The sequence below is a fragment of the Manis pentadactyla genome, chromosome 14 (genome assembly GCF_030020395.1).
Source record: "Manis pentadactyla isolate mManPen7 chromosome 14, mManPen7.hap1, whole genome shotgun sequence".
In the NCBI taxonomy this organism is placed as follows: domain Eukaryota; kingdom Metazoa; phylum Chordata; class Mammalia; order Pholidota; family Manidae; genus Manis; species Manis pentadactyla.
The window spans coordinates 77,401,270-77,426,995 of record NC_080032.1 but is presented as its reverse complement, the minus strand read 5'-3'; the positions used below and the strand labels follow the sequence as shown (position 1 = coordinate 77,426,995).

General features: G+C 37.4%; 1 protein-coding gene and 1 long non-coding RNA gene across 12 annotated transcripts in view; one reads left to right on the top strand and one right to left on the bottom strand.

Moving 5' to 3' along the window:
* Positions 1 to 23,938, top strand: part of ABCC9 (ATP binding cassette subfamily C member 9) — a 107,121-nt gene extending 83,183 nt beyond the window's left edge. For 7 of the 10 annotated variants that reach the window (XM_036889251.2, XM_036889246.2, XM_057492217.1 and 4 more), the window contains 10 exons: positions 83 to 185; positions 8,219 to 8,320; positions 8,893 to 9,013; positions 10,269 to 10,399; positions 11,142 to 11,220; positions 13,116 to 13,224; positions 14,497 to 14,600; positions 16,719 to 16,852; positions 18,797 to 18,859; positions 21,263 to 23,938. In XM_036889251.2, coding sequence (XP_036745146.1) covers positions 83 to 185; positions 8,219 to 8,320; positions 8,893 to 9,013; positions 10,269 to 10,399; positions 11,142 to 11,220; positions 13,116 to 13,224; positions 14,497 to 14,600; positions 16,719 to 16,852; positions 18,797 to 18,859; positions 21,263 to 21,400 — 1,084 coding nt within the window. In that variant the 3' untranslated portion in view covers positions 21,401 to 23,938. Of the gene's footprint in view, positions 1 to 82; positions 186 to 8,218; positions 8,321 to 8,892; positions 9,014 to 10,268; positions 10,400 to 11,141; positions 11,221 to 13,115; positions 13,225 to 14,496; positions 14,601 to 16,718; positions 16,853 to 18,796; positions 18,860 to 19,555; positions 19,732 to 21,262 lie in introns of all 10 variants that reach the window. The other 3 variants (XM_057492218.1, XM_057492215.1, XM_057492219.1) reach the window with 2 other exon arrangements.
* The window catches only part of LOC118914425 (uncharacterized), a 27,144-nt gene continuing 12,545 nt past the window's right edge, over positions 11,128 to 25,726 (bottom strand). Inside the window, exons 2-4 of one of the 2 annotated variants that reach the window (XR_008993850.1) lie at positions 15,092 to 15,186; positions 13,521 to 13,991; positions 11,128 to 11,265 (exon numbers count right to left, since the gene is read on the bottom strand). This is a non-coding gene — a long non-coding RNA (uncharacterized LOC118914425). Of the gene's footprint in view, positions 11,298 to 13,520; positions 13,992 to 15,091; positions 15,187 to 25,726 lie in introns of both variants that reach the window. The other variant, XR_008993851.1, reaches the window with a different exon arrangement.

Genomic DNA, 25,726 nt, shown 5'->3' with positions numbered 1-25,726 from the left:
AATAGTGTAGTAGTAAGTGTGACTGTTTTTTATTATTTCTTCTGTCGTGTGGCTAGCATCCTAATATTTTTGTTTTCTACAGGCATGAAACCAGATTTAAGCAACGTATGCTGGAACTGACGGATACAAACAACATTGCCTACTTATTTCTCTCAGCTGCCAACAGATGGCTGGAGGTCAGAACGGTACGTTCATGTCATGATTTCGGAATGGAAACCAAACAGACAAGAGGCCTGATGCAAAGAGGGAGACAGTTGTAAAAATTAGTCCTCCACTGAGTTTCAGTCCTCACTTCACATCTTCTGGACTTTAAAACAGCTCAGGTTTGTTTATGTTACAGATGAAATGTGTCATAACGTTTTAACTAATGGCAAGACAAACAGCCTAAAAAGCAAAAATTCATTTTGTGTTCACTAGTTTCTAGATTACCTAAGTTAATGGAAAAGCAAATATTTGCATAACTTCATTTTTTTTTCAAAAGAGCAAGTTTGACAGATGAACAGATGTACTCATTTCCTTCACTGAGTTGGACAGGCCTGGAAGAGATAGAGACTTTCTATGTTTTAAGCCAGTAGGATCACATTAGCACAAAATGTAAAAAGCTGCAACTAATCACCTATTGCCTCTTTCTGTCCTGTATGAAGTAGGACAGACACAAGCTTTGGCAGCGTACAGACCTGGTCTGGCAAGTTAATTAATTAATTTGAGTCCCAGTTCCTCATCTATAAAATTGGAATAAGATTATGTACCTCATGGGGATGTTAGGATTAAAAAAAATAATATAAATTCTCCTATTTCACTGATTAGCAAATGCATTCAGCGAATGCCCTTCAAATAGGTGGATGAATGAATACATGAATGGAGCGGTACCTGAGGCCCTGGCGAGTGGTTCATAAACCAGGCAGCTGGACCATGAAGTAGGAGACAGACAGATGAGACCCAAGTTCCAGAAGGGAGGAGAATGTAGTTTGGTCTGCATAATCTGCAGTATGAATAAGCTATTTTGATGGTAATGGGTAATCTGCAGGGTTGTTTTTTTTTGTAATAATTATCTATCTGGTTGTGAAAGGGGAAAGAAGGTTGATCTATACTATTGTTAAGAAACTCATTTCCACTGATTAAGCATCCTTAACATATCCAGGCTTTCAAAACTCAACAAACCAGAAGAAAGACAGTAGAGGGAATTTGATTAGGTCAAAAGGAAGGGGCCCAAGCCAGAATCTGAGTCGTTGAGGGCCGGATACAGATTGGTGTGGAGTCTTGGACCCCTCTGTGAGCTTTGCTTGTCATGATTTCTTACTTTACCACTGTATTAGCTGTTGTGTAGAAATTATTCAGCAACATACAATCGTATTTCACCAACTGTTGGTAAGAAATTCCTTCCATCTAGTTGTGGTGGCAGGACAAAATGTCTCCTGAATTACTTAGAGGTATAAAGGCAGATGAGGCATTGCTTGGAATTTATAACAAAACTGAAACATGATTCCTAGATCTACCCAACCCAAAATCTTTGTTTTAAGCTTCTATTTGTCTATTTAAATTTCTGTTTTCTCTAAGGAAAAACTAATCTAGTAGAATTATTATCATTATTACTGTTATTATTATTATTAGGAAAAAGAGAATGTTTTAATGAAAGAACATCTACAAATCACAAGGGAAAATTGTCAGTACTTACCTTAGTGTTTGATTTTCCTAAATTTGGAGGGCAAGTAAGTTTTCTAGGGGCAAGTGTGTTTGCTTTGGACTTGAGGTGAGTGTCTGACTTGACTCGTGTTTCCGCTCTTCAGCCCTTCCTGCTGTCAGGTTAATGGACAGTGTTTAACAAGAATCTCCAAGCAAACCGTATGTTCTGCTCTCAAAGCCAGAAGACAAGATAGTAAAGCCTTCAGACTGCCAAGAAAGGGAAGGTCAGGGAAAATGAGAGAGGACCAGCAGCCAGATTCAGAATGGGTTAGATGAGTTTGACTCACAGCCTCTACTTTAACCCCTGTGCGAAAAGGCAGCTAGACCAACCTAAATGTATGAGAATTCCAGTTCTACCTGTAGAAACCTAAAGAAAATATTATTATTTTAAACAGGATGGGCAGAATCCTCCATTCTTTCTTTTACTTTATAATGCATCTATTATTATGTCTTATCTTTGTTTTCTGTGTATTATAATCCTTCCAAGATTTGCTGTCTAGTTTCATTACCAGAACTGTCCCTTAAAGACTAATACAAAAAACAAAAATTAAGGAAGCTTTTGCTTTTATTTCTGATGGGTAAAGATAAATTTTGGTAAGAAATTTGCGATTTATTGCAAAATTCCAGGCATATCTGTGGGGAGAAGTCAAGGTCTATAGTCTTTTGTGTGTGATTTATTTTCGTTGTCTATGTGTCAATAACTTTATGTGGATATGCACACACACACACTCACGCACACACACACACATTTAGACAACCCCAGTGTCCAAAGCTTAACATCAGTCAGACTTACTCTCTGTTCTTCTGAGTACACGGAGAGTTTTCATTAGAACCAGAACATTTAGAATATTAGAATAATTGAATATAAATGCTATGATCCAAGAACATATGTCATGGTAGGAGTGTTGAATAAATTAAGTAGATGACTCCTGTTAGGAAATAGCCTTTGTCCCACTTGTACACATATCAATGACCTCATTACTACTGTGCTCCTGTGGACATGTCCACATCACTGGAGACACAATTTTAGTTGGAAATAAATGGACCTGTGTCAAAAATAAGAATGCTGAGATACAAGACCTCGGGGACTAGGGTGTGAACTGTTCTCTGAACCCCACAGTTGGACATATTCTACCTTGTAAGTCATTAAAAAAATAACTAATGAAAACTTCTGTTTGCCCCAGGGAATCTGCACTGGGCTTATCCACAGTTTCAACACAACCCCCTCTATTCCCTATTCTTTGCCATATTACTCAGTAAATTAACACAAATATCTGCCTATAGCACATATGTTTGAAGCTCCCAAAGCAGAAACACAACTAAAGTGGCACAAGGAGGTTGAGGTATTGGGCATAAATCAGAAAAGGCAAGCAGGATTCCTGGGTGCAGGTCTGGGATGGCACCAACTCTAAGTCATGGACTCATCACCCTAGTGGAGAGAAAGACAAGAGAAAACTTACAGCTTTCTGTGGCTACTTTTCTCTTCCCTGTCTTTCCATTCTCAAACCAGAGTAAAAACACTGTTTGTTGAATTTAGCAAGATCTCTGAGCCCCATCCAATTTTTGTTTATTATCTAAGTTTACATAAAAGATAGATGATAGGTAGATAGATAGATAGATATAGATATAGATATCATCCTATATCTATAGATAGATAGATAGATAGATAGATAGATAGATAGATAGATAGATAGATAGATAGATGATAGAGCTCTCGGTTCTCTTCCTGCTCATGTTAAGTAAGAGTTAGGACGACCACAGGTCACTCCCTTTCTCTGAGTGAACAGTTTTCCCTATGGAAGAGTTGGCCCTGCCCACCATGTTCATTTCATACTCATTTCGAATTGGGAAAAAAGTAATGGTCACGACACATTCAGAGCAAAAAAGGACCAGAGCCTAAAAGAAGAAAATAATTTGGCTGGTGGAAAGAAGCTAGAACTGTGACCACCTGGGCTGCTTTGGCAGCAGAAGGAATGTTTTTTCCTCCTGGTGCCAAGGGAAGGGGCCGCAGTTGTGTGCGGAGTGTCACTACGGCCTAACCTTTGAGTGCTGATTACGTTCTTCTGTTCAGCACAGCGTTTCCCCTTCATCCCTCTGCGCTAAACAATTCCAGTTCTTTGGCATCGGTGCTTCCATTTGGGAAAATTGTGTAACTCTATCTAAAGGCTGTCTTTCCAAGGTTTTGTCTTGCTGTGTGCTGAAAGGATAAAAGAAAACTTGTATCAGGAAGCCAAAAGAGAGTCTTTAGAATCAACAGGCTAAACCAAAGGGAGTCTTCAGGGTGAGCTGGCATGAGAATCTGTTTTGTGAACCAACACACAGTATTTTGTGTGTGTTCGTAATACCGCGATAGACAGGTGTGCACTGACCTTGTTTGGAGGCCCTAATATATTCTCCCAGACACAGTGACACCTCACATATGTACTTCCAAGGACAACGTCAAGGAAAGAGACTGTTTACAAGGCTGTTTTATAGAAAATTACAATTTTTACTATAATCCTGCAGATAGATAGACGTCACTGAGTCACTAGAAACATGACAAGAGGCTTCTCTTTTGACATGGGGACTAAAGGCTTTCCCTCTGGAGGGGAGTGTTGAATTCACAAACTTAGGACAAGTTATAGTTTATCACTCTATAGATTGCATGTCTCTTATGCAGATGAAGGCAAAAATTCTCATCAAGTGTCTCCCAAAATTTTCCAATTCCTTAGGAAAAAAATATTTTTGAGCAGTGGTAACCCAGGAATGAGCTGAAAAGTATCCAGTTGCACTTTCTAAAAGAATGATAAAGAGTATTTTTTAAATTAAAGTACCAATATACAATCTTAAGAATACTTTTATAACAATACAATAACTTCATTATAGGTACTAAGTTGCAGATATATTGGCTTTTAAGCTCTCATATCTATTTAAATTTAATAGATTGTAGATTTTCAAATGGGTTTATTCCCTGGAAATTTAGCTATAAATGTATTTCAGAAAGCTATGCCTTATTGCTGAGGCATCAAACATATAATTCCTTGGCATAAATTTTGGCATCTTTTATTTACTGGAATAATGGCTAAAATAATAATGTTGCATGATCATACCATCAACCTTACAAGTAGTTTTGAAAGCATTAGCCAGGAAATACGCCTTGACTCCTTTTATTAAGCCTCTCTTTCCCCTCCCTTCATCTGATTGTACTTCTCTTGCCGGTTCTATTGCGAGGATAAAGCTGCCTACCAATTACCAGAATTGCCATTTTAATTCAATAGAAAATAATTCAAATTATCATCTAACTGAGTCTACCATTTAGTTCTTATAATGCATGAACTAGAGCCCAATACAGAAAATAAAGACCCCATAGTAAATAATAATTTAACAGGGGGAGAGAGAGAGAGAGAAATCAAGTGTGTTATGTTTTGGATTTCCTTTATAATATTGATATTAGGCCTACTAATTTCCATTTATTTAGACTGATATTTTGTTGTTTCAGTATCTCAGCTGTGCCTTGTTCTATTCTAGCACTACCCAGACCTGCTCTTTGTAACACAGAACAGTGTTTTCTGATTTTTTTTGTCGCCACAACTGAAATAGTAAAAAATAATAATAATAAATTTGGAACTGAATGATGAAGTTCATATCTTAGGAATGCAAAATTCATGACTTCAGAAAAGCAAAAATCCCCTAACACTCACATATAGCAAAGCTTTCTAAAAGACAGCCATATTATGATTCTAAGTGGGGGATTAAAGTATTGTAAAACTTGATATTGGACTTCCCACCTTATTAAAAATGTACACTTTTAATATTTTTGCATGTTCTACTCTGAAAGTTTGGAAAGGGATTGATGGAGAATTAAATGATTCATAGGAATCCTTTAAAAAGTCAGAAGCCCTGATTTGGAAGATTTTGGCTCATACAAAACTTGAGTGAATGTTTTATGAAGGGTTGAATTTATCCAGTCATTTAGTCCATAAAGAATTATTTAACTTTTACTGTGTACTTAAGAGTATTCTTGTTGCTGGAGAACATAGTGGTAAAAATTCAAAGACACTTGTTCTCATGGAATTTAGATTCTAGTGAGAGTAGACAGACAGTGAACATGTAAACAAATAAGCAAAAGAGAACATTTCTGATAGCTCCAAGTGTGTGAGGAAAATAAAAGAGGGCTATGGAATGGAGGACAGCTTCACAGCCAGGGGAGGGCCAAGAAAGGAAGTCCTGTCCGAAGAGGTGGCACTTGGCTCTTCAGATGAGAAGTAGCCTGGTACTGGAGACTTGTGGGAAACGTCTCAGGTAGAGCCACTGGCAGAAACAAAGTTGATGTGTTTCCAAGAACAGGAAGACCAGCGTGGTTGGAAAAAGTGAAGGACAGGAGTGGAATCTCAAATAAGGTCAGAGGAGGCAAGGTCTAGAATCCAGACTTTACATCTCAAAGAGGCTTTGTAATTCATCAGTCTGAATATATTTTAAGTGCAAACGAAGGCATTGATAATTCTAAAGTAAGTTATGTGAACTGACTTACACTTTAAAAAGAATGTATGAATGGATGAATGGAGAGATGGATGGACAGATGGATGGATGGATGAAGCTCTTCTTTCCAGCGAGGTCAGCCAGGAGAAAGTAGAGAATAGAAATTAATAAAAACATGCCTTGCTTTAAACCCTTAACATGTACATTGCCCACAGACATTTCTCAGAAGCCAAATGGTATATTTCTTTTTATGAAGCTGGGAGCCCCTTGTTGGGAGTATTGCCCTGGTACTAACTTACTTTCTGGGACTTGTCACAGAAACTCTTTATGAGTCTTTTTAGGAAAGATAATATGGAAATAAATTTATAGTAAAACTTCAAAAGTGTTAACTTTACACAAGAGGGCTGGAAGGAAAAATTCATACTGCTGTAAATATTTTAGAAGTATTTTGGGAGTGCATTGGCATTTATAAAAATATGAAAGAGCAGCCCAGACTGGTTAAATTTTACATCTATGTAGTTGATGTTTCCAATAAAGGGAAAAAAGAGGAAGAACTGTCTGAAAGGGATGTGACAAGTTGTTAACAAATGGATACATCAGAAGAAGCAATCAAAGGGATATTTACTACCTCTGTAGAATTTACTGTCTGAGGGGATTAACTCTGAACCATTTTTCTTTATTCTTTGAAAAGATCATGGAAATCATTATAGATTTAATTTTAGTGCCTCTTTTAACCTTTGATATTTTATGATGTGCACAAACTTTTAAGCTTGCTTCAAACATTTGAAAGTCTTCCAGGGGATAAAAGACATTCTGATACACAGAGGTGGGGAAATCTAACTAGTATATAATCTTTTTTATTCCTTTAAAATTCCTGTGGATTAGGTATTGTTTGTATTTTCCAAAGAAGAGACTGAAACTCAAAGGGATTTGAATTACTTAGCTAAGCTTACTAGTTGGTAATTGGCAAAGTCAGCATTTGAACCCAGATCTCTGACTACAAGACTGGGACCACTGATTGCTCCCCAACTGTTCACTCTTTGGAGGTATTTTTAAAAGGCAGGAATGTGTACACGTGAGCTGATTCGAGAAACTTCATTCATCTGCTTCAGCATGTTAAGTATTCCATTGCTAACCATAAAGGCTTATCACCTAGTTACTAGTTGGTTTTTCAAGGGATCAAAGATGTACTTATCTAGAGAAGGTCATCACCGGTGAGATGATACTCGAGATGATTCTAGAAAGTGCTCATGCCTGCAGTTGTACCTGTTTCTGGGACTTCTGATACATCAGCATGATAGGCTTTTAAGATTTCTGTTTTGAATAAGACATAATAATACCTAAGAACACTGGGAAATAGGGAAGGACAAGGCAATTAGGAAATGGACAGATGTGTCTTGTCTCTCATTTGAGTTTAAGGTTGGCCTTAATGATTTTAAAATTTCTCAGTTTATCATCGAGTTGTAGACAATTCAGATACTCTAAGACATGCCCACACTTCTAACCGATGAGCAAATATAACCCTTATTCTTATTTACATGGAATCTGAAAATTTAATGTCTAAGACTCTGAGACCAGGTAGTTGACAGAAAATTCAGGTATGAATCCCAAAAAGTTAATCAGATACAGATTTTTGCAAGGGCCTTGATTGAGCACGTAAGGGAGCTAATCACAACCCTGACATAAGCACACATGAAATTTAAAGTAGAAAATCAAGTCCAAAAATAATTGCTTATCCAGCAACACAATGTAATATAAAAGGAAAAAGAGAAAAAGAAACCTTATGTCTCATTCTGTTTGGGCCACAAATTGCAACTTAATTTTTTGGCAAGGCATCTCTGCACCCTTATGTGCATGGATTAATGAGAGCATTGCTTCACTCCCATTGCAGCCATGTGCTGTGAATTGCCATTCTTCCCTATCTAAGGTTCTTGCCTCAGAGCCTTCCTCTGAAACGTTATGGGACACAACAGGAGTGAGGTGTATTCTCTTAGTGATCATCTCTCTAAGTTGATTGGAATCCTTGGTTTAAGAACTTGAGAGGTTTCTTTTAATGGTTTTTCTTGCTCCTTTTTAGGATTATCTGGGAGCCTGCATTGTCCTCACTGCGTCTATTGCATCCATTAGCGGGTCCTCCAATTCCGGATTGGTGGGCTTAGGTCTCCTGTATGCGCTTACGGTAGGTACGGATGAAAATCTCTCTTGTCACTCAGTGTTGGAGGTACTTTCCATGGTCATTATCAACTCTGATTCATGTTAGAGGAGATGTTTGAGATTTATAACAAAAAAACATCTTGCAAATAATCATAGATTGGGGCCCAAACCTAGCATGTTACAGGACAGCATGGATTCATTTCTGATAACTGTGAACCAGTTTTTAGAAACTCCTCAAATGCTTTGGTTAGAGCACTCCCAAGGCTCTTTGAGATCCCTATCCTCAGTTGCTCACAATGCATTTGGGGACTCTAAAATGAATGTGAATATACATAAGATAAGTGCAGAGGTACATACAACTGTCAGAGGACAGTTCTCCAAGCAGCGTCCTTTGAGGACCCTTGAGGTAGAGCAGACACCTTCTTTGCCTACTGTATCCCATGACATTCTCTCTGGTTTCTGATTTCCTGTAGCACTTATGGGTTGTACCATACTCTGTACACTAATTGTCCAAGTCATCCTATCCCCAGAGATGCAGTGATTACAAAGATTGCTACCTCATTTTAAATGTGTCAATTTTTTTGTCACCTTACGCAGATAACCAATTACTTGAATTGGGTTGTGAGGAACTTGGCTGACCTGGAAGTCCAGATGGGGGCAGTGAAGAAAGTGAACAGTTTCTTGACTATGGAGTCTGAGAACTATGAAGGCACCATGGGTATTGTTCTGAGCATTATTTTCTTTCACTTAAATGTTTATTTGATAAAATGTTAGCTGTGTGTCAGACATATTGTCATTTTTGCTTTTGTTTTCCACTTCAATATCCAGAGACTCCCCCTGTCATTTTGACTTTGCTTGATTAGGTACACCAGAAATGATGTGACTTTTTAGGCCTGAAAAGCGTTGAATATAACTGGAGTTATTCAGTAATATTTAAAGAGAATTATAAAATTATTTGGCTTCATTACATTAGTTACCAACCTAAACTATGAGCTATTGTATAATCTTTCTCAAGATCCTTATTAATGTAGATATCAAGAAACTGGAATCTTAAAATACTGAGATTCTCAGCTTTGCTCGAATAAAATGGTCAGGACATGCAATCCTGAGGACAGAATGATCTTTCTCAAATGTAAATATCATGCTTAAAAATTCATTTTTTGGCCCAAATACTTCAATAGCTCTCCAGGTCTTCAAGAACAAAATCCAGATAACTTAGCTAAGACCACTAGATGCTTTATGAACCAATCCTCGCCCACCTACCTCGCGTCACCTCTCATCACCCACCCACAGACCTTTGACTCCGGCCATAACCACATGCTACGCTTGCTTTTTATCTTTGTTTTTCTCTCTGTATATATACTTGAAATAAATTTCCCCATCCCTTACCCTTTAAGATTCATTTAGGCACCACCTCCTCTTGAGACCCCCCTGGAACTCTCAGTTACCACCCTCTGTGTTCTCAGAGTGCTTGGGTCGGTCTCCATCACAGCTGCTCCCTGCAGTACTTAGACGCTGACTTACTTGCATGCTTCCCCCGCCGGGACACAGGGAGGTATATCTTTCATTCCCACATTTCCACCACAGTGCACAACGCCACGTCCATTTTAGGCACTCACATGTTTGAAGACCGGCTGACTGAACAAATGAATCAATTCGCAGATAAACTGTCTTGAATAGAATTGAGAGATGGAAAGTTGAAGAAACTGAATGCTGGTTCGTGCTCCAAAAACAGCACAAGAAAAACTATTTTTAAACATCTTAATCAAAAGGCCTTTCCTCTGAGTGTGATTTTAATTTAAAAAGAAACATAGAATTTGGTTCAGTTAGACAAAAATGTGTGTGTTTGTGTGTGTAAATGTGTATAAGTTGGGTGTGTTTCTTTCTGCCCCTCCCTCCCCTCGTCCTCTCTCATTCCCCTCCCTTCTCTCTTTCTCTCTCTCTGTCTCCCCTTCCCCATCCCCACCCACCAGATCCTTCTCAAGTGCCCGAACATTGGCCACAGGAAGGGGAGATCAAGATTCATGATCTGTGTGTCAGATATGAAAATAACCTGAAACCTGTTCTTAAACATGTCAAGGCTTACATTAAACCCGGGCAAAAGGTATGGAATTTACTATTATTTGATTTATTTCAGACAAAACCTCTGACGGAACTACTCATTACCACCTAAGTTCTTCACACATCCCAGCCAAGTATATTCTCACTGGGATCACATAACATTACCTACACTTTACAGGTCAGATTATCCACATAAAAGAAAAAAAATGGAGCGATGGGCTCAGAATAAAGTTCATGCTCTTCAAGTCCTATTGCTGTTCATTAGTCTCCCATGAAGATCAGGAAGATCAACAATAGGCGTGGTTTTTCAAAATTTCTGTCCAATAAATAGCCCGACTAGATATCCTCTTGAGAGCTTTTGCGTTTGGACTAGCTCTAGTCCCAAAGTGATTTATTTTAGTTATTTTAAAAAGAACAACAGTACAGAAAAACACTGGGCTCATCCTAGTTTTTGTTATAAAATCATTACTTGCAAGGTAAAGTAGAATACTTATTTATTAGACCAACAATATTCTAAATGCAAAAATTAAGCCATGAGGGTAAAACAACATGACCACATAAACATAAAGAGTTAGAAATGGAATCACTGAAGATGTGGTGAGGACTCCATGTTTTTATTTGAATAATGATAGTTCATCAGGGAGATCAGAGAAGAGCCTGATGATTTATTCTATTTAAATAGAATTGTAGTTTCACCAGGTGTCTTCTCCAAGTCAAGTACACTATTGCCCATTTTCTGTTTCTCTCCGAGTCCTCTTCTGTCTGAGTGACAGTCGCTTTTTCAGGTGGGCATATGTGGCCGCACTGGCAGCGGAAAGTCATCGTTATCTCTGGCTTTCTTCAGAATGGTCGACATATTTGATGGTGAGTTTCCAACCAAATTTTTTCCGTGGCCATATGGTACTTTCCCTTAAAAAAATGTAACATCGACTTACCTTATTCTGCAGGAAAAAAAGCAAATATTTATAAGAACTTTGTATCCTATAACCCATGGGTTTGAGGCATGTATCCCAGATAAACAGTCAGAAATAAAGAACATAGAATTGGGGAAATAAAAGTATTAGTTCTAAACTCAGCTCTAAACATTGTTGTTATACAATTCTGATACACTGAAAATAAGGCCACCCACTTTGAGTAGGAGTAGATGGAGGTGGCATTTCAAGAAGAAGGAAGAGAAAGGAAGACTGTCTTGCTTCCCTCGGACAAAAATATATCTCTTTCCATCAAAGGCAAAAGTACAAGGGGATAAGTAATCTGCATTATTCATTTTGTTACATGACACTTACTATCATCTTCTTAGTGACATGGTTTAATAACCGTGAACATCTTGTGAGGAGGCAACCTTTGCTGTAAAAAGCCAAGCACATGTTTTGACATCTACAAAAATATTCTTCTGCAAAATTATTAATAATATGATACATGGAAATAATTTCATCTTTGCTTTAGAAAAACATGCCACATTATTTAGTCTATCAAGTGGCCTATAAATAAGCCAGCAAATAAGCCATCTTGAATAAAAGGGGACCCAGCAATGTGCTTGGCCGTTAGCTCAAGGAAGTACTTGCTATTATTATCGGTAATGAGTTGATGATTACAGAGCTTTACATTTTTCTTGTACTTGACAGCTTATATTATTTAGTCAAATTACACACAGTTCTGTGAGATAAAGAGGTCAGTCTATGAACAACAGAGGTGAACGGTGGTAATTGCAGTCTCTGGGTTTAGGTTCAGGAACAGAGTGAGATGAGTGTCTGCCCCTGAGTTAGCTGTTTGCTCTTCCCATGGCTACTAATAGTAATACACCGATTCTTGAAGGATTTTCAGTGGGATTCGCCTTGTAAGTTAGTTACCTGCCCCAAAGACAATTAACTGACATTTTCAATTTAAAAAGCATTGGTTATAACTGAACATATTAGATTAGCTTGCCTCTCGTAAGGGCAAAAACATGATTTCAGGCCCCATATGGACTGTCAACAACTGATTCTCTTTTTAATAGCATTAGGCTATTAAGATCTTAATAGATAATAGAGTATTCCTAAAAGCCACTTTTAAGCTAATCACTTTGCCTCTTCTCAAATTGAAATCTAGCTGGAAAAGGGACTCTAGCTGCATTTATCTGTCCTCCTCATCCTATGGTGCAATATTGTCTTTGTACAAAGTGATACAATACAATTACTCCATCAGGTTGAGACAAGGGCATCAAGATTGCACAAGTCTCTGTAACTATGTACAGTATAGAGAAATTCATTAAAATTTGATATCTATGTCCTAGAATTTACTTATTTGTAATTCACTATACTGTTCAGTCAACACAGGACTGAATAAAACAAAATTTACTGTCCTCAAGGAGTTTGAGACCTAGAACTGTCTTCTAGTTGGGCAAGAGAGACAATAAAAAAGATAGGTAAAAATATACAGAGAATGTGCTATGAAGGAAAATAGAGCCGGGAACCAAGACAAAGGAATTTTGGAAGGAAGAGGACCCACTAAGGGAAAAAAATACTTTTGGTTTGTATGAATCACATAAACTGAATAAAAACTGAAAATCCATGCAGGAGAAAATACATAAGCAAGAGAAAATATCACCAAGGTGTATATTTTTCTTAGGCATTACGTAATGATGTTTTTTAATACTTAGATGGAAAGCTTCATTTCCTCAGGTTCAATCCTGAACTGGGGAAATACTTTCAATTTGTAAACAAATATTATTTTACTGGTGATTTTACTGCATGCCTGTAATTTTTGTTTCTTTTTAACAGGGAAGATTGTCATTGATGGGATAGACATTTCAAAACTACCACTGCACACGCTACGCTCTAGACTTTCAATCATTCTTCAGGATCCGATACTGTTCAGCGGTTCTATTAGGTAGGGGGTGTATTCAACAGAAGCCCACGTGCCTCAGCGTCTACCGTTTGGCTCACATGAAGGTTTGGCTCAGAATTGCTTTTTGATTATCAAGATGATAAGGCCAAATATTCTGTCCAACAATTTGCACTGGGAAACCCTAGCGTTGCTAAATTAACCCGTGGAAGCTAATCCTTTACATGTCCAAGAGCTCTGCTCATGCATTTTCACTCTACAAAAGCCACTTTGTCCTCTGTACTTGAGAGCAGTGATCCTTTGGCAGACAAGGTGTTCCACCCTACTGAAACCTTGCCTACCTCTTAGGCGTCTGTTCTGGGCTCAGCAGATATTCAGTGTGGTTAATACCTCGATTGCCACGATCTCTCCCAACTTTTCTTCCAGCCAGAATTACTTTTACAAAGGAGCTATCATCTTCTCCATGCCTGGTTTGTAGTTTCCCATGGGAAAAGAAAAAGAGAACGGAGTTATCTACCTATCTGCCAGGTGCTTTAAATACATTATCTCATTAAATCCTCAAAGCATTGCCCTAGTATACATATTATTGTCCCCATTTTACAGATGAGGATTTTGAACCTCAGAGAAGCTGTAACTTGCCCAAGTTCAAACACAGGACATAATAGAACAACAATTCGAATAAAGTTTGCCTGACTCCAGAGTTCCCCGTGGCATCATCCACCACATCACGTCTCTCATTTCATCCATCCTTTGTTCTCTCTTGCTCCCCATTTCCATCCACTGAATTACAAAGAAGTATTTTGTCCTTTTGTCTAAAAGAGAAAATGTACATAAGATCGCTCAATATTTAGCTGTAAAATCACTTTAATTAAAAGTTGTAGATGTATCAAGTTATTGAATGACACCATAGGGAATTGATATCTCTGGATATATTTATGGGGTTCCTATTGTGTTGGGTACAGCATGACTCATCTAAATGTTCCCATATAGGTTTATGTATTTAGCATCAGTTCTGAAGGAATATTTTGCTAGATGCTATTCAGGTTACATTAAACATTAATATGAAAGCTGATGAATCCAAGTGATGAATTTCATCATGTCATGTCATGCACATAAACTAATTACATCATCAAAAACCCATTTTCCATAACATTAGGTCCATTTATTCATTCATCAAGCATGAATCGAATGCCTGCTCTATCCTGCACACTGTTCAAGATCTTACATTTTAAGGAAAGAATAGCAATAAGCAAACAGGTAAAAATTCCTTGATTTTTATTTATTGACTAAATAACTGATTTTTTTTTCTTTTTACAGATTTAATTTAGATCCAGAGTGCAAGTGCACAGATGACAGACTCTGGGAGGCTCTAGAAATTGCTCAGCTGAAGAACATGGTCAAATCTCTACCAGGAGGTCTAGGTATATTTTCTAAATAATGTATTTATTTTTCACATATGCAACTAACTCTACATATCTCTAGCTGCATTTTATGCTAGAATTAGATATTTAATTACATCCTATTACATTTTAAATAATCTTAAGGTTTTTAGGACGTTTCAGAATCTAATGATCTTGCAGGGGGTGCAAGAGAATGAAACGTAAAACAAATTCTGTCCTATGTGAGCATTCCAGAGTAATGCTTTTATCCCTTCAGTCTTTTGACCCTTGGTGGGTAAAGTCACTTTCATCAGAGTATTTCCTTGTGGTCATTTTGTTCATGTGATCTGCACAATCACTTAGCCTCAGTAAATGAGGAAGAAGATTGAAGAGGCCGTTAGGTTCAAAGGACACTCAGTACTGTTCAATAGCAGGCAGTTGCTCCACATTGGCAGCCATTTTCTTTGCTGCCAGGAGGGCATATTCCTGAAATTTATATAACATAATTTTTTGAAGATACTATTTTTTATTACCTTCTGCAGGATCAGTTTTGGCCACTCATACAAGGGATGAATCATGTACTCAAACGATCACAGATATAAATTCATTCCCAGAGGTTGTACAGTTTCTGGCAAATAAAACAAATAATGAAAGCGTGATTAACAAAACAACAAAAGTTCACAATATAGAGAGTGGGTTGATGTTCCAATTGCAGTACATAATATCTAGTTGCCAAATTGTGTTGTTTTTTGTGTCTAGTTAGTAAAAATCAACCTATAAAATAAAACCATGTTTATTTATCAGTTTCTGTGGGAAAGAGGACCCACTCAAAAACAATCTTTTATGAGTCTAATTAAGTCCCAAGGGGAAGGCATCCCACCAACAAAAATTGAGACAGCAGGTCTTTAAGGATAGTTTTATTAACTTCGTCAGTGTCAGATTGTGGGAGTAATTCCAGAGGTCTGGATGAACTTCCCATAATAATTTTTGTTGTCTCCTTTGGAAGCCCCAGCAAGTCCACTTGAGAAAATGATGATGTTTATAGAGCCTTTCTCCCTTGGCCTGTAGAGCTCACCCTGCCATCAGTAGTTGGAAAGACAGAAAATTACATCTTTAGGGTCCTCTTTGCCAACATGAGAGCTGTATGTACCTGCTTTGAATTGTGGGCATATGTTTGGGAGTTACAGGGCAGGGCAAGCAACAAGGGGTGGTATTTACACTATGCGATTGAACACTGTTTATGCTTATTGTCTTAAAGAGTAAACAATTGTTTGATAAAGATCTGGCTCAGGCCATCTCTGGTGAAAAGCACTCATCATCCCCAGCATCCTCCTTATTTATTATGTAAATTAAAATTGGAAGAATAAATGCTTAGCTCCAAAGCATGAGAAACTGTAAGAATTTGATGCAGTGAGAATATATAACAATAGAAATTCCTCCCCACCCCAACCCAGGACTTTTTAGTAAAGTGTTTGAATTCCAATAAGGAAGATATTTTGGAAACAGAATTTATCTTAAACTCACGATAGCACAGTTTATGAAATGTGGGTGGAAACGAAATAAAAGGAAATGATAACGTGGATATAACATTCATTAATCCGTGAAACAATGTTTTATTCAGCTACTAAGTCAGATACCATAGTAAGTACTGGGGATGCACTGATAAACAAAACAAACCCAGTCCTTACCCGCTTGGCGCTTACAGTCCACTGGGATGGTACAACGGAAAGAGAATAAGATATCGGAGTTGAGATTATTCCATTTCTTATCAAGCTCTATTACAAATTAGCTATGTAATCATGGGGGAGCCACTTCATCTCTTTGGGCCTTAGATAATTATACTGAATCATCTCCTTAGAAAATTCTGTTGAATAATTAAATAATCTCTAAGGTCTTCTAGTCTTTGAAATGTTTAACAGCATTTTATACCCTACTCTAAGCAGATAATTTACCATCTGTTGTCAAAAATAGGATGACCCAAGATCGTCTTGAGTATCTCAAAGTAAAACTCCTCTTTGCCTTTCCAATAAGAAATCTTTGCACCAGCGCGGCGCTATCCAGCAGGCTCTTAAAGGATGTAGCACGTGGCTTACTACTTGCCCCCGAAGAAAATGTTACACCATCTCTTTAGTGAACTCCTGGCTTCTTTCTATGATCTAGATGCAGTTGTCACTGAAGGGGGAGAGAATTTTAGCGTTGGACAGAGACAGCTGTTTTGCCTTGCCAGGGCCTTTGTACGCAAGAGCAGCATCCTCATCATGGACGAGGCGACAGCGTCCATCGACATGGCCACGGTGAGTGCACTAGCCAAGCATTTAAGCTGATGAGTTGGAAAAACGCACGTGAAAATCACAAGTTATTTTTTCCTGACTGATGTCTGAATCCTCAGTACTAGTGTTTTGAGTGTCTTCTTCATCTCTGTGACCAAATGACGAAAGCATGTTGAAAATTATAATAAAGGAGACATAACGCCTTCTTTAAAAGAGTTCCCGTTGCCAATCAACATGAAATAAATTTACCATCACTTTTTGATAAATTCTCAAAACAGTAAAATTCCAGGGCTTTGTCAATGAGTACTGTATTCAGGGATTCAAGTACAGTTGATCCTTGAACAACATGGGGACTAGGGGTGCTGGTCTCTGCTACCCCACAGTTGAAAATTTGTATGTAACTTTTGACGCCCTGAACATTTAATTGCTAATAGCCTACTGTGGACTGGAAGCCTTACTGACAGCATCAACAGTTGATTAACACATATTGTGAATGTTATATGTATTATATATATGCTGTATTCTTCCAATAAAATAAGCTAGAGAAAAGAGAATGTCAAGAAAATCATAAGAGAAAGAAAAGACATTTTTTAGTATTGTGTTTATTGAAAAAGTCCTTGTATAAGTGGACCTGTGCAGTTCAAATCCATGTTATTCAAGGGTCAACTGTATTAGGCCATGGAAGTTCTACAATAAAGGACGCAAATCTCTGTTTAATGAAATCTATTAAGAACTAAAACCAATCATTATTTTCTAAAGCAGGTTGAAGGAGGATTCATTAGAATTAATAATGGCCTCCTCGATGTATTCACGTTAACAAGCCAGACACCGCCTTTTGAAAGAATTGATTTAAAAATACTAAATATGTCCAAGAAGGATCTGTCTGGAAGGCTGTGATTGAGTAGAGAAAATTCACATTAAACCACAAACTATGGTTTAAAAAGCTAGCAATTAGTGTTGTTCTTATAAAAGTTAACTTGATATGAAGAGTTTGGTATCAGAAAGGATGAAAATGAAAAACACCTGCAACCTTATATTTTCTTGCTATCACCTTAGATTGGGTAAAACTGCCCCCCAAAATGAAACCATTTCAAGATGTTTAAAAGCTAATTATCCATGGAAGTATTTGACATCGTTTATTTATATTAAGTAAGACATCAATTAAAGTATCTGTATAAAGTTGTATATCCTCTAAGTTAACATAATTTAAGGCAATAAAATAGTTTCTAAACAAGCCGTTTCACAAAGTAAGCATAACTACATCAAAATTAGTATTAAGTACTAAGGGTTTACACTATTGGGGATTATTATAAGGATAATATATCCTCTACCTCAGTAGAGATGAGAGAGAGAAAGAGATAATGAGAGAATGAATCTAATTGCCAATAAGCCATTTGATTGGAAGAAAGAATTCCTTCACATAGACTCAGGTGATCAAGCTTTGCTGTAGAAGAGGTAGACTCTTTACCCAGAAGCATCTTTTAAAATATAATGATAACAATGGTTTGTGGTGGGAATAAAATGGTTTCTGCCTGGAATGTTCTTTTATGGGTCAAAATCCTAATTTGGGGCAGGTATTTCCTTTATTCCCTCTTCTGACCCAAAAGTTAACACCATGATAGGGTTTTACTTTTATCAGTTTTGAATACATACTGTTTGTGTTGTAACTCAGATGAGCATTTCCATGTCCCTTCGATTTCATTTTCCTCTTTCAGTTTCCTGATAATAAATCTAGCAGCCATTCTCGGCTCATCTCTGAGTTTAGTTTGCACTTGGAAGACACGTAAGGACCCAGAAGGAGCTTCTGTCTGGCCCTGCTCCCTGGTCTGCCTTCCCCAGAAGACCTCGGAGTGGGGGCTCTCAGAAGGGATTGGGCATGATAGACCATTGTTCTTGGGAGCAAAATATCATGGCAAGAGAAAGTAGTACAGAGGAAATTCAGACTTAATTAATTTATTTCTTTGGCAGGAAAATATTTTGCAGAAAGTGGTAATGACAGCTTTTGCAGACCGCACCGTTGTTACAATAGCTGTAAGTATGGGGGATGGAGGTGACTCTCTCTCCTTTGGTTTTGTTCCAAGATTCAGTAATCTTTATTTTTGATCAGTTAAAATACACATATGCTGAACTACGTATTTCTCTGCTAATGTTTCTGTATCTGTGCAAAAAAGAAAAAAAATCAGCAATACTCTATTTATATTGTTTTGTTTTGCCAAACTGTCTGCTCTATCTACCTCCATCTACCTGAGTTACGAGGATAGGACATTTTAAATCTTAAGATTCCAGCAAGTCACGGCCTGTGATTTTGCTCCACATACTGATGGTAGTTTGTATGGGATAATTCTCTTTTTAGTAGTCTAATGGTCTGATGGGCAGATTCAGAAGCAAGATCTTAAATTTGACTGCCAATTCTGCTACTGTTTTCACTTAATTTCTGTTTCTATTCATATAACTGTTTAAAAAAGGGGGCGGTGAGATACCACACAGCTGAGACAAAGACTCTCTGAGCACCAATCAAAATGGAGAATTTCTTAAAAATCTTTGTAATTCGTGTTATAGTTTATTTAAAATAGGCCATGGTCTTCTCTCTTCCTCTCTGCAGATAGATGGATTCTTGCTCACATTAAAAGTTTAATGTTCAACACAAAACTATTTTTAAGGGACTCACCCGGACAGCGTCCTCTTGCTGATGCTCTTCTCTTCTTTTCGTTTTTCTTCTCTCTCCAGCACCGCGTCTCTTCTATTATGGATGCAGGCCTTGTTCTAGTCTTTTCTGAGGGTATTTTAGTGGAATGTGATACTGGTCCAAACTTGCTCGCCCAAAAGAATGGCCTCTTTTCCACTTTGGTGATGACCAACAAGTAGACCATCATGAGCCACCCTGCCAAGTATCCCATTCTCTGGTAGTTATCTTCACAGCCTCCCATCAGGAAGGCAAGGCTAATGCAGTGATTAAAGGGGAGGGATGCTGTGAGGACGCAAACCACAGGGTATTATCACACCCATCAGCTCAACCAGGTGTGTCAGTTATGGTTAATGCAGAGGTAGGCACGTGCATATGCTTACAAATGTATACATGCAAGAGATGGTATATACGAAAACCAGAGAGCCAGATTTACCCCTGTGCTAAGGACCAATTTTGTGATTCCTTGTGAATATTTTGTAAGTGTCCTTAAAAATAACACAGATGTTTCTTACTGCCTTGAAGATTTCATTGCTTAATTTAAATTATTCCTTAAGTTTAACTGTTGAGTAATGAGAGTTATGCCTGGAGTGCTTGCTTACGCTTCCATTTCATGATTCATTCATGGGAGAAGGCCCACCCTTTTAAGTTCAGCTTTTTCAAGGCGGCAGGAAATGACTCCCCATTAGAGCCCACCTTCCATACACAGGGCCCAGTGAACTCTGTGGTTCCTTCTGCCCTGGAAGATAGTCTCCTGATTAACTCATTCACACTAAAGTGTGAATGATTGAATGACTTAATAAGAGAATTGGCTAACTTGAAAAATGATTCTCTGATATTTTCAAGAATTTTCCCACTCGAGAACATGGGGAGATATTTTGGGGGAGAAAGAACTTAATATTTCTCCCCAAATGGACAGGTAAAGAGGATAAAAGTGGACCCTTACCTATTCAAAAGGCTAGTTTTCTGTTTTCTGCATGAAGCATGGTATGGTTGAGTGTCTATACTCAGCATATATATATGCTGATAATTACAAAATTCAACATTCTTAACTAATACTTAGTGAATGATAGGTTTGTCTGTGGATGTTGAAAATAATGGTGCATGTTCTGAGTTGGCATCCTTTCCTCTCTGGTTGTGAGTCCCAACTATGCTTACTTTTCTGAAAGCATAAACATTCAGACTATCCCATCTACAGAGGCCAATGCGAAAGACAGGCCTTTGCCCCTGGGGATGGTTGTAGGTTGGACTTTGGATTGTTAGGAGAAGGCTCTTTGGAAGACTGTGAATCAGGTAAACAGATGGTATTTCTGGGTTTGGCTGCCCTCTGCTGATACTTTGATCTGCATGATCCAGGTCCTGTATGGTAGCCCCTGATCACATGTGGCTATTGAAACACTTGAAATATAGGTAGCCCAAATTGAGAAACATTGTGAGTGCAAAATACACACTGGCTCTTATTATCAGTTAATTATTTAACAAACAGTAGCCTACTTATACTTCCATGAAAAAAATGAAACTGCCATATTAGCCACACTCAATTTAATACAGTCCATACAAGACCCAGCCATGCTGGCCAGTATTTAAAATGATACATTAAATAAGCAAGAAAAAGAGGGGCTGTGCTTCTTGCATCTCCTGGCATCCCAAGATAAATAAATGTCCTGGACTAATGTGAAATACACATATGCCACTGCTTTGGATTGTACCCTGAAATTTGTAACAAATACATGTATTCTTTTCCCTCACAGCATCGGGTTCACACTATTCTGACGGCAGACCTAGTTATTGTGATGAAGCGTGGAAACATCTTAGAATATGACACTCCAGAAAGCCTCTTAGCTCGGGAGGATGGAGTATTTGCTTCTTTTGTTCGTGCAGACATGTGACGAGATGTCTTTAAAGAATACCTATTGAAAATAATGCAGTCATTACCTACTTAAAGGATCATCACCTTGACCTTCATAAAGGGTTATCTTAAACTTTTACACAATTTTGTTAAGTTTATCTGTTATGCTGTGGAAATTTGTAATTAACAATGTCACTTTACAAATGAATATTGTATTTCCTATGCTGACATTTCTTCCTAGTTCTTGTTTTCCAGGATATTACTATTTAATATATTCATTACTGATGTTTTTCTAATGATTAAGCCACTTTACCTTTAAGAATAGCAGGTTGTACTAAAACATGTAAGCTGCTTTAAGTGGTAAATCAACAGCTATGTTTTCTCATAATTTTAAGTCTGGTAAATATCTCTCAGGCATAGAACTTACAATGAATATTCAGTATTATTATGCTTCTTTTTGTAAAACTGTATTTTCCTTTTGTTGGTATCCCCAAATATTATTGGAAGAAAATAAAAGGACAGTTTTTCTAATCAGTCAGAAAAATCAAACACTCAAATTCATTACCTACTGTATGAAAATATTTCCTATATTCAGTAACATTGTAATACTGATGTTTCCTTTAGCATCTCTCTTTTTTTTCATCTAAATTGTCTCCTGTCACCAAGGAGTAGTCACATTTATAGTAGTTCTGTAAAGCCAAAGCCTTAACCAGAAAGATCAAAAGTTTGCATATCTGAAAGAATTCTACTCAGGGTTCCACACTTCCCTGTCTAGTAAAGAGAGAGTTCTTAAGATATCAAGCATAATGTGCCTTTTCCAGACTGATGCTCAAAGAGTAATTAGGTTCAATCCTTCAATGGCAGGCCAACTAAAGCTTTCTATGGTTTAATTCATCATTAGATGTAGTTATGACCCTGAGCCCCCAAATTCCACATTATACACACACATCTATGTGTACATATGTACATAAAACAAGTGTCATTTCTAGGTGAAAGAGTCTACTTCTTTAGACATTTGTACCCAATGGGGTCACATACGTATACATTTGTTCCTGCTCTAATTTTAATGGACATAAAAAAGTGGATCAAAAACGTTGTTCTAATTTAATGTGCATATTAAGAGAGCATCAGATTTTGATGGGGTATTAATGTTGTTTTGCTTAAATGTAAGTAAGTTCAAAATACTGAAAGTTACCATCACTGTCATGCTGGCAGCCAGAGCTCCTTACTACAATTCTGGGCCCTCTAGTATAAATGTCACTGATTTCATATGAGGATCTGCATGCATTCTATGATTTTGAAGAATTATGATTGATGGAAAAAATTGATGTGCCCTCCCCACATTTCCTGTGTTGTTTATTGTGTTGAGTATTCACTCTTGGAAAATTTGGATTACTTGTTTAACTAGAAATATGACTAGGCCTTCACCTGAATAGAGTCCTGATATTTGCCTAAAATAAATTCCACAAGGATGGAAAAAATTACCCTATGTTATTTAACTTAAATTGTCACCTCTTGCTATATATATATATATATATATATATATATACAAAACTTCATTAGGAGAAAAATCTATCATTTCCTGGAAGCTAAACAGAACAGAATCAGTAACTATTAATTCGATTTTGAAAATTTTTTTTAAATTCCACCATCCTCCTCAAAATATTTCTGGCATGCAAATGTTTTTATAAGGCTGAATTTATATGATGTCTGTTAATCAAATTATATCTCATTCTTACCGAGAAAGGGAGATTACCCATAGAAATAATCCCTCAAAATATTTGTAAATTTTACCACTCTGCAGGCAATGTCAGCAGAAGAATTTCTAATTACCCTAAACTGAAAGTCATGTTTTTCATTCTTATCACCAAGTGGCGGCTGGCTCCGCCAGAACTTTTAGTCACTTAAGTTGAGTAACTGTTTATTGTTTACAAAATTAAATTGACTGAATAAAGTCGGGGATAATTTTAAATTGTTTAGTCATTTATTATGTTTATATAACATATATTGTATCATCTATTGAATATAGAAATGACTCACCTTGAAGTAATGTTTTACTAAATAGGTACATATCTATAAAAGACCAACCTTAAACAAGTCAAAATTTTTATTCACAAATTTTACAAACCATATCAATTTTACTAACTTTAACTCTTGAATATGTTGAAAGTAATAAATGCATAAAGTCTTATGTAAAAATTACAAGGTTACTGGTATCATTGAGAGGAAAAAAATATTTCTCTTAATGGACAGTGCATCCTCTACTTTAAAGTTACTACTCAACGATCCCTTCAAAAGTCAACCTAGCTCAAAGTTAGATACCAGAAGACCCTTCTAAGAACCCGATACTTGAGATTGGGGACCATGTCTTACTTGTTTTTATGCCCTTGGCATGAAATACAATAGCCTGGCCCACAGTAGGTCCTAATAGGTGTAGCTGACTGATCCATCAGTTTCATAACTACCTTGGTACCTAGAACTGTGGATTATTCTCTTCACTTTCTGTGTTGCAGTTGTTCTACTGTGAAAACATATTTGCTTGCTATTATACAATAAATTACTCTTCTTGTTTGCTTGATTAACAGGGTGATTATTCTTTGACTTATAATGACATTGGCAATTTTGTTTCACGTTTACCATAGCCATGCACTTCCTTAGTTTTACATACAGGCTCCAGGGAAGTTTCCTTAAGTGGAACAACTATATCAATAAACTTTATTACATCCCTAATTAAATAGCTGGATGTATCGACTTTTCCCCAAAGCTTATTGATCAATTCTTGTGGTCGTCCTCCAATATATCTTTCATCACTTGTTTTATACTGCATCCTTTGGAGTTCTGTGATTTATAGTACTATGGTTATTCCCTTACTGACCTATTATCCAAAGCTAAATACAATCTTGGCCTTTTAGTATATGAAACAGTGGCCAAGAGGGTGTATCCTGCAACTTAGGTTTAATTTTTTCTATAGTAACTACACGTCACTTACAATAGGTTTTCTCAAGCATTAGAAAGAGTCACCTGGCTCTGACTTTCTAAGGCAGGGGCTTGTATTTCTAGCAAGTACGTCCTGATGAGATTCATAACTAGCCCCATAGGGGAATCACCGATCTACCTCAGTCACCTGCCTAGTTTCTTTTTGTTATGTGTGACATGGAGCCGTAAAGTACTAACGGTGACTTTCACAGGCTTGCTGTCTTCCCTGACATCGTCTTATCCTGGATTGTGAAAACAAGCCTGTGAGTGTCACTGAATGAACTGCCTTTGTTCCATTATAAAGGGAACGGTTAACTGAACCTTAGCTGAGAAGCTCTGGATAGGACTTGGGATGCTCTCTCCTGTTTTGTGGTTTAATCAGCAATATGGGATCGAAGGGGAAAATGTTTTCACAGAGATGCACAGCTTTTTCTCCACATCTGAATCAGCCATCAGATCATTTGCACATTATTCTGCTGAACTGGCATTCATATTTCCACATGTTCATAGTACATACATGTGACCAGTTTTGAGGAGGTTGCACTATTGATATCTCACACTATGGAAAGAAGGCAAATTATCTGAGATGATTATTCCCCTTCCCACCTCCACATTTTTTTTCTGCAGGTGTTATTATCCCTGATATAGTCATTCTATGTACCTACTATGCAAGATTCAAATTATTTCTTTTCTTATGGGCACTAGCAAATTTCCCTTAGCCACTCACACTGTGGTTAACAATGCCCTCCCTCTAAAAAGACACAGATCAATGGTGCCAGACCTGACTGGATAAGTTAATTGGCTCTAAGAAGGATGCCCTTGTTAACCCCAGTGCCACCATGGACCATGCCCAATTATACATACACTGCATAGTAATGACAAGGAGCTTTGTTCTGAGACCATTATTATTTATCATTTAATCTGCCCACTGCATAAAATAATTGTTCATATACAGCAACAGCCCAACACTGCTTAACGCACTTCATTCTCATTTTCCCTTAGAGCTACAATATATGCCATTTATACACATTATCAGTGATGATGAAGTGAAAGACTATTGACCTTTGATATTATCAGAGCCAAGTGGACACAGGCCAGCTCCTCCATATCTAGGTATTTGCTCTTTGGCCCATAGTGGTTGGAGCTTTGCCCCAACACCAGTTAAGTAGAACAATCTTTAAAAATGCTTATTATTTCAGACCTCCAAAATGTTCATCAGTCTTTTGAATATAGACATAAAGATAATCCTTAACTGCTGCAATCTATGAAAGTGTACTACTAACCTTTTTTACAGGTTACAATCTATCCTCCAATTACTTAGTACGTGTGCGTGCCCCCCCCCACACATACGCATGCATGTTTACATTCACATTTTAACTTGCTGCCTTGA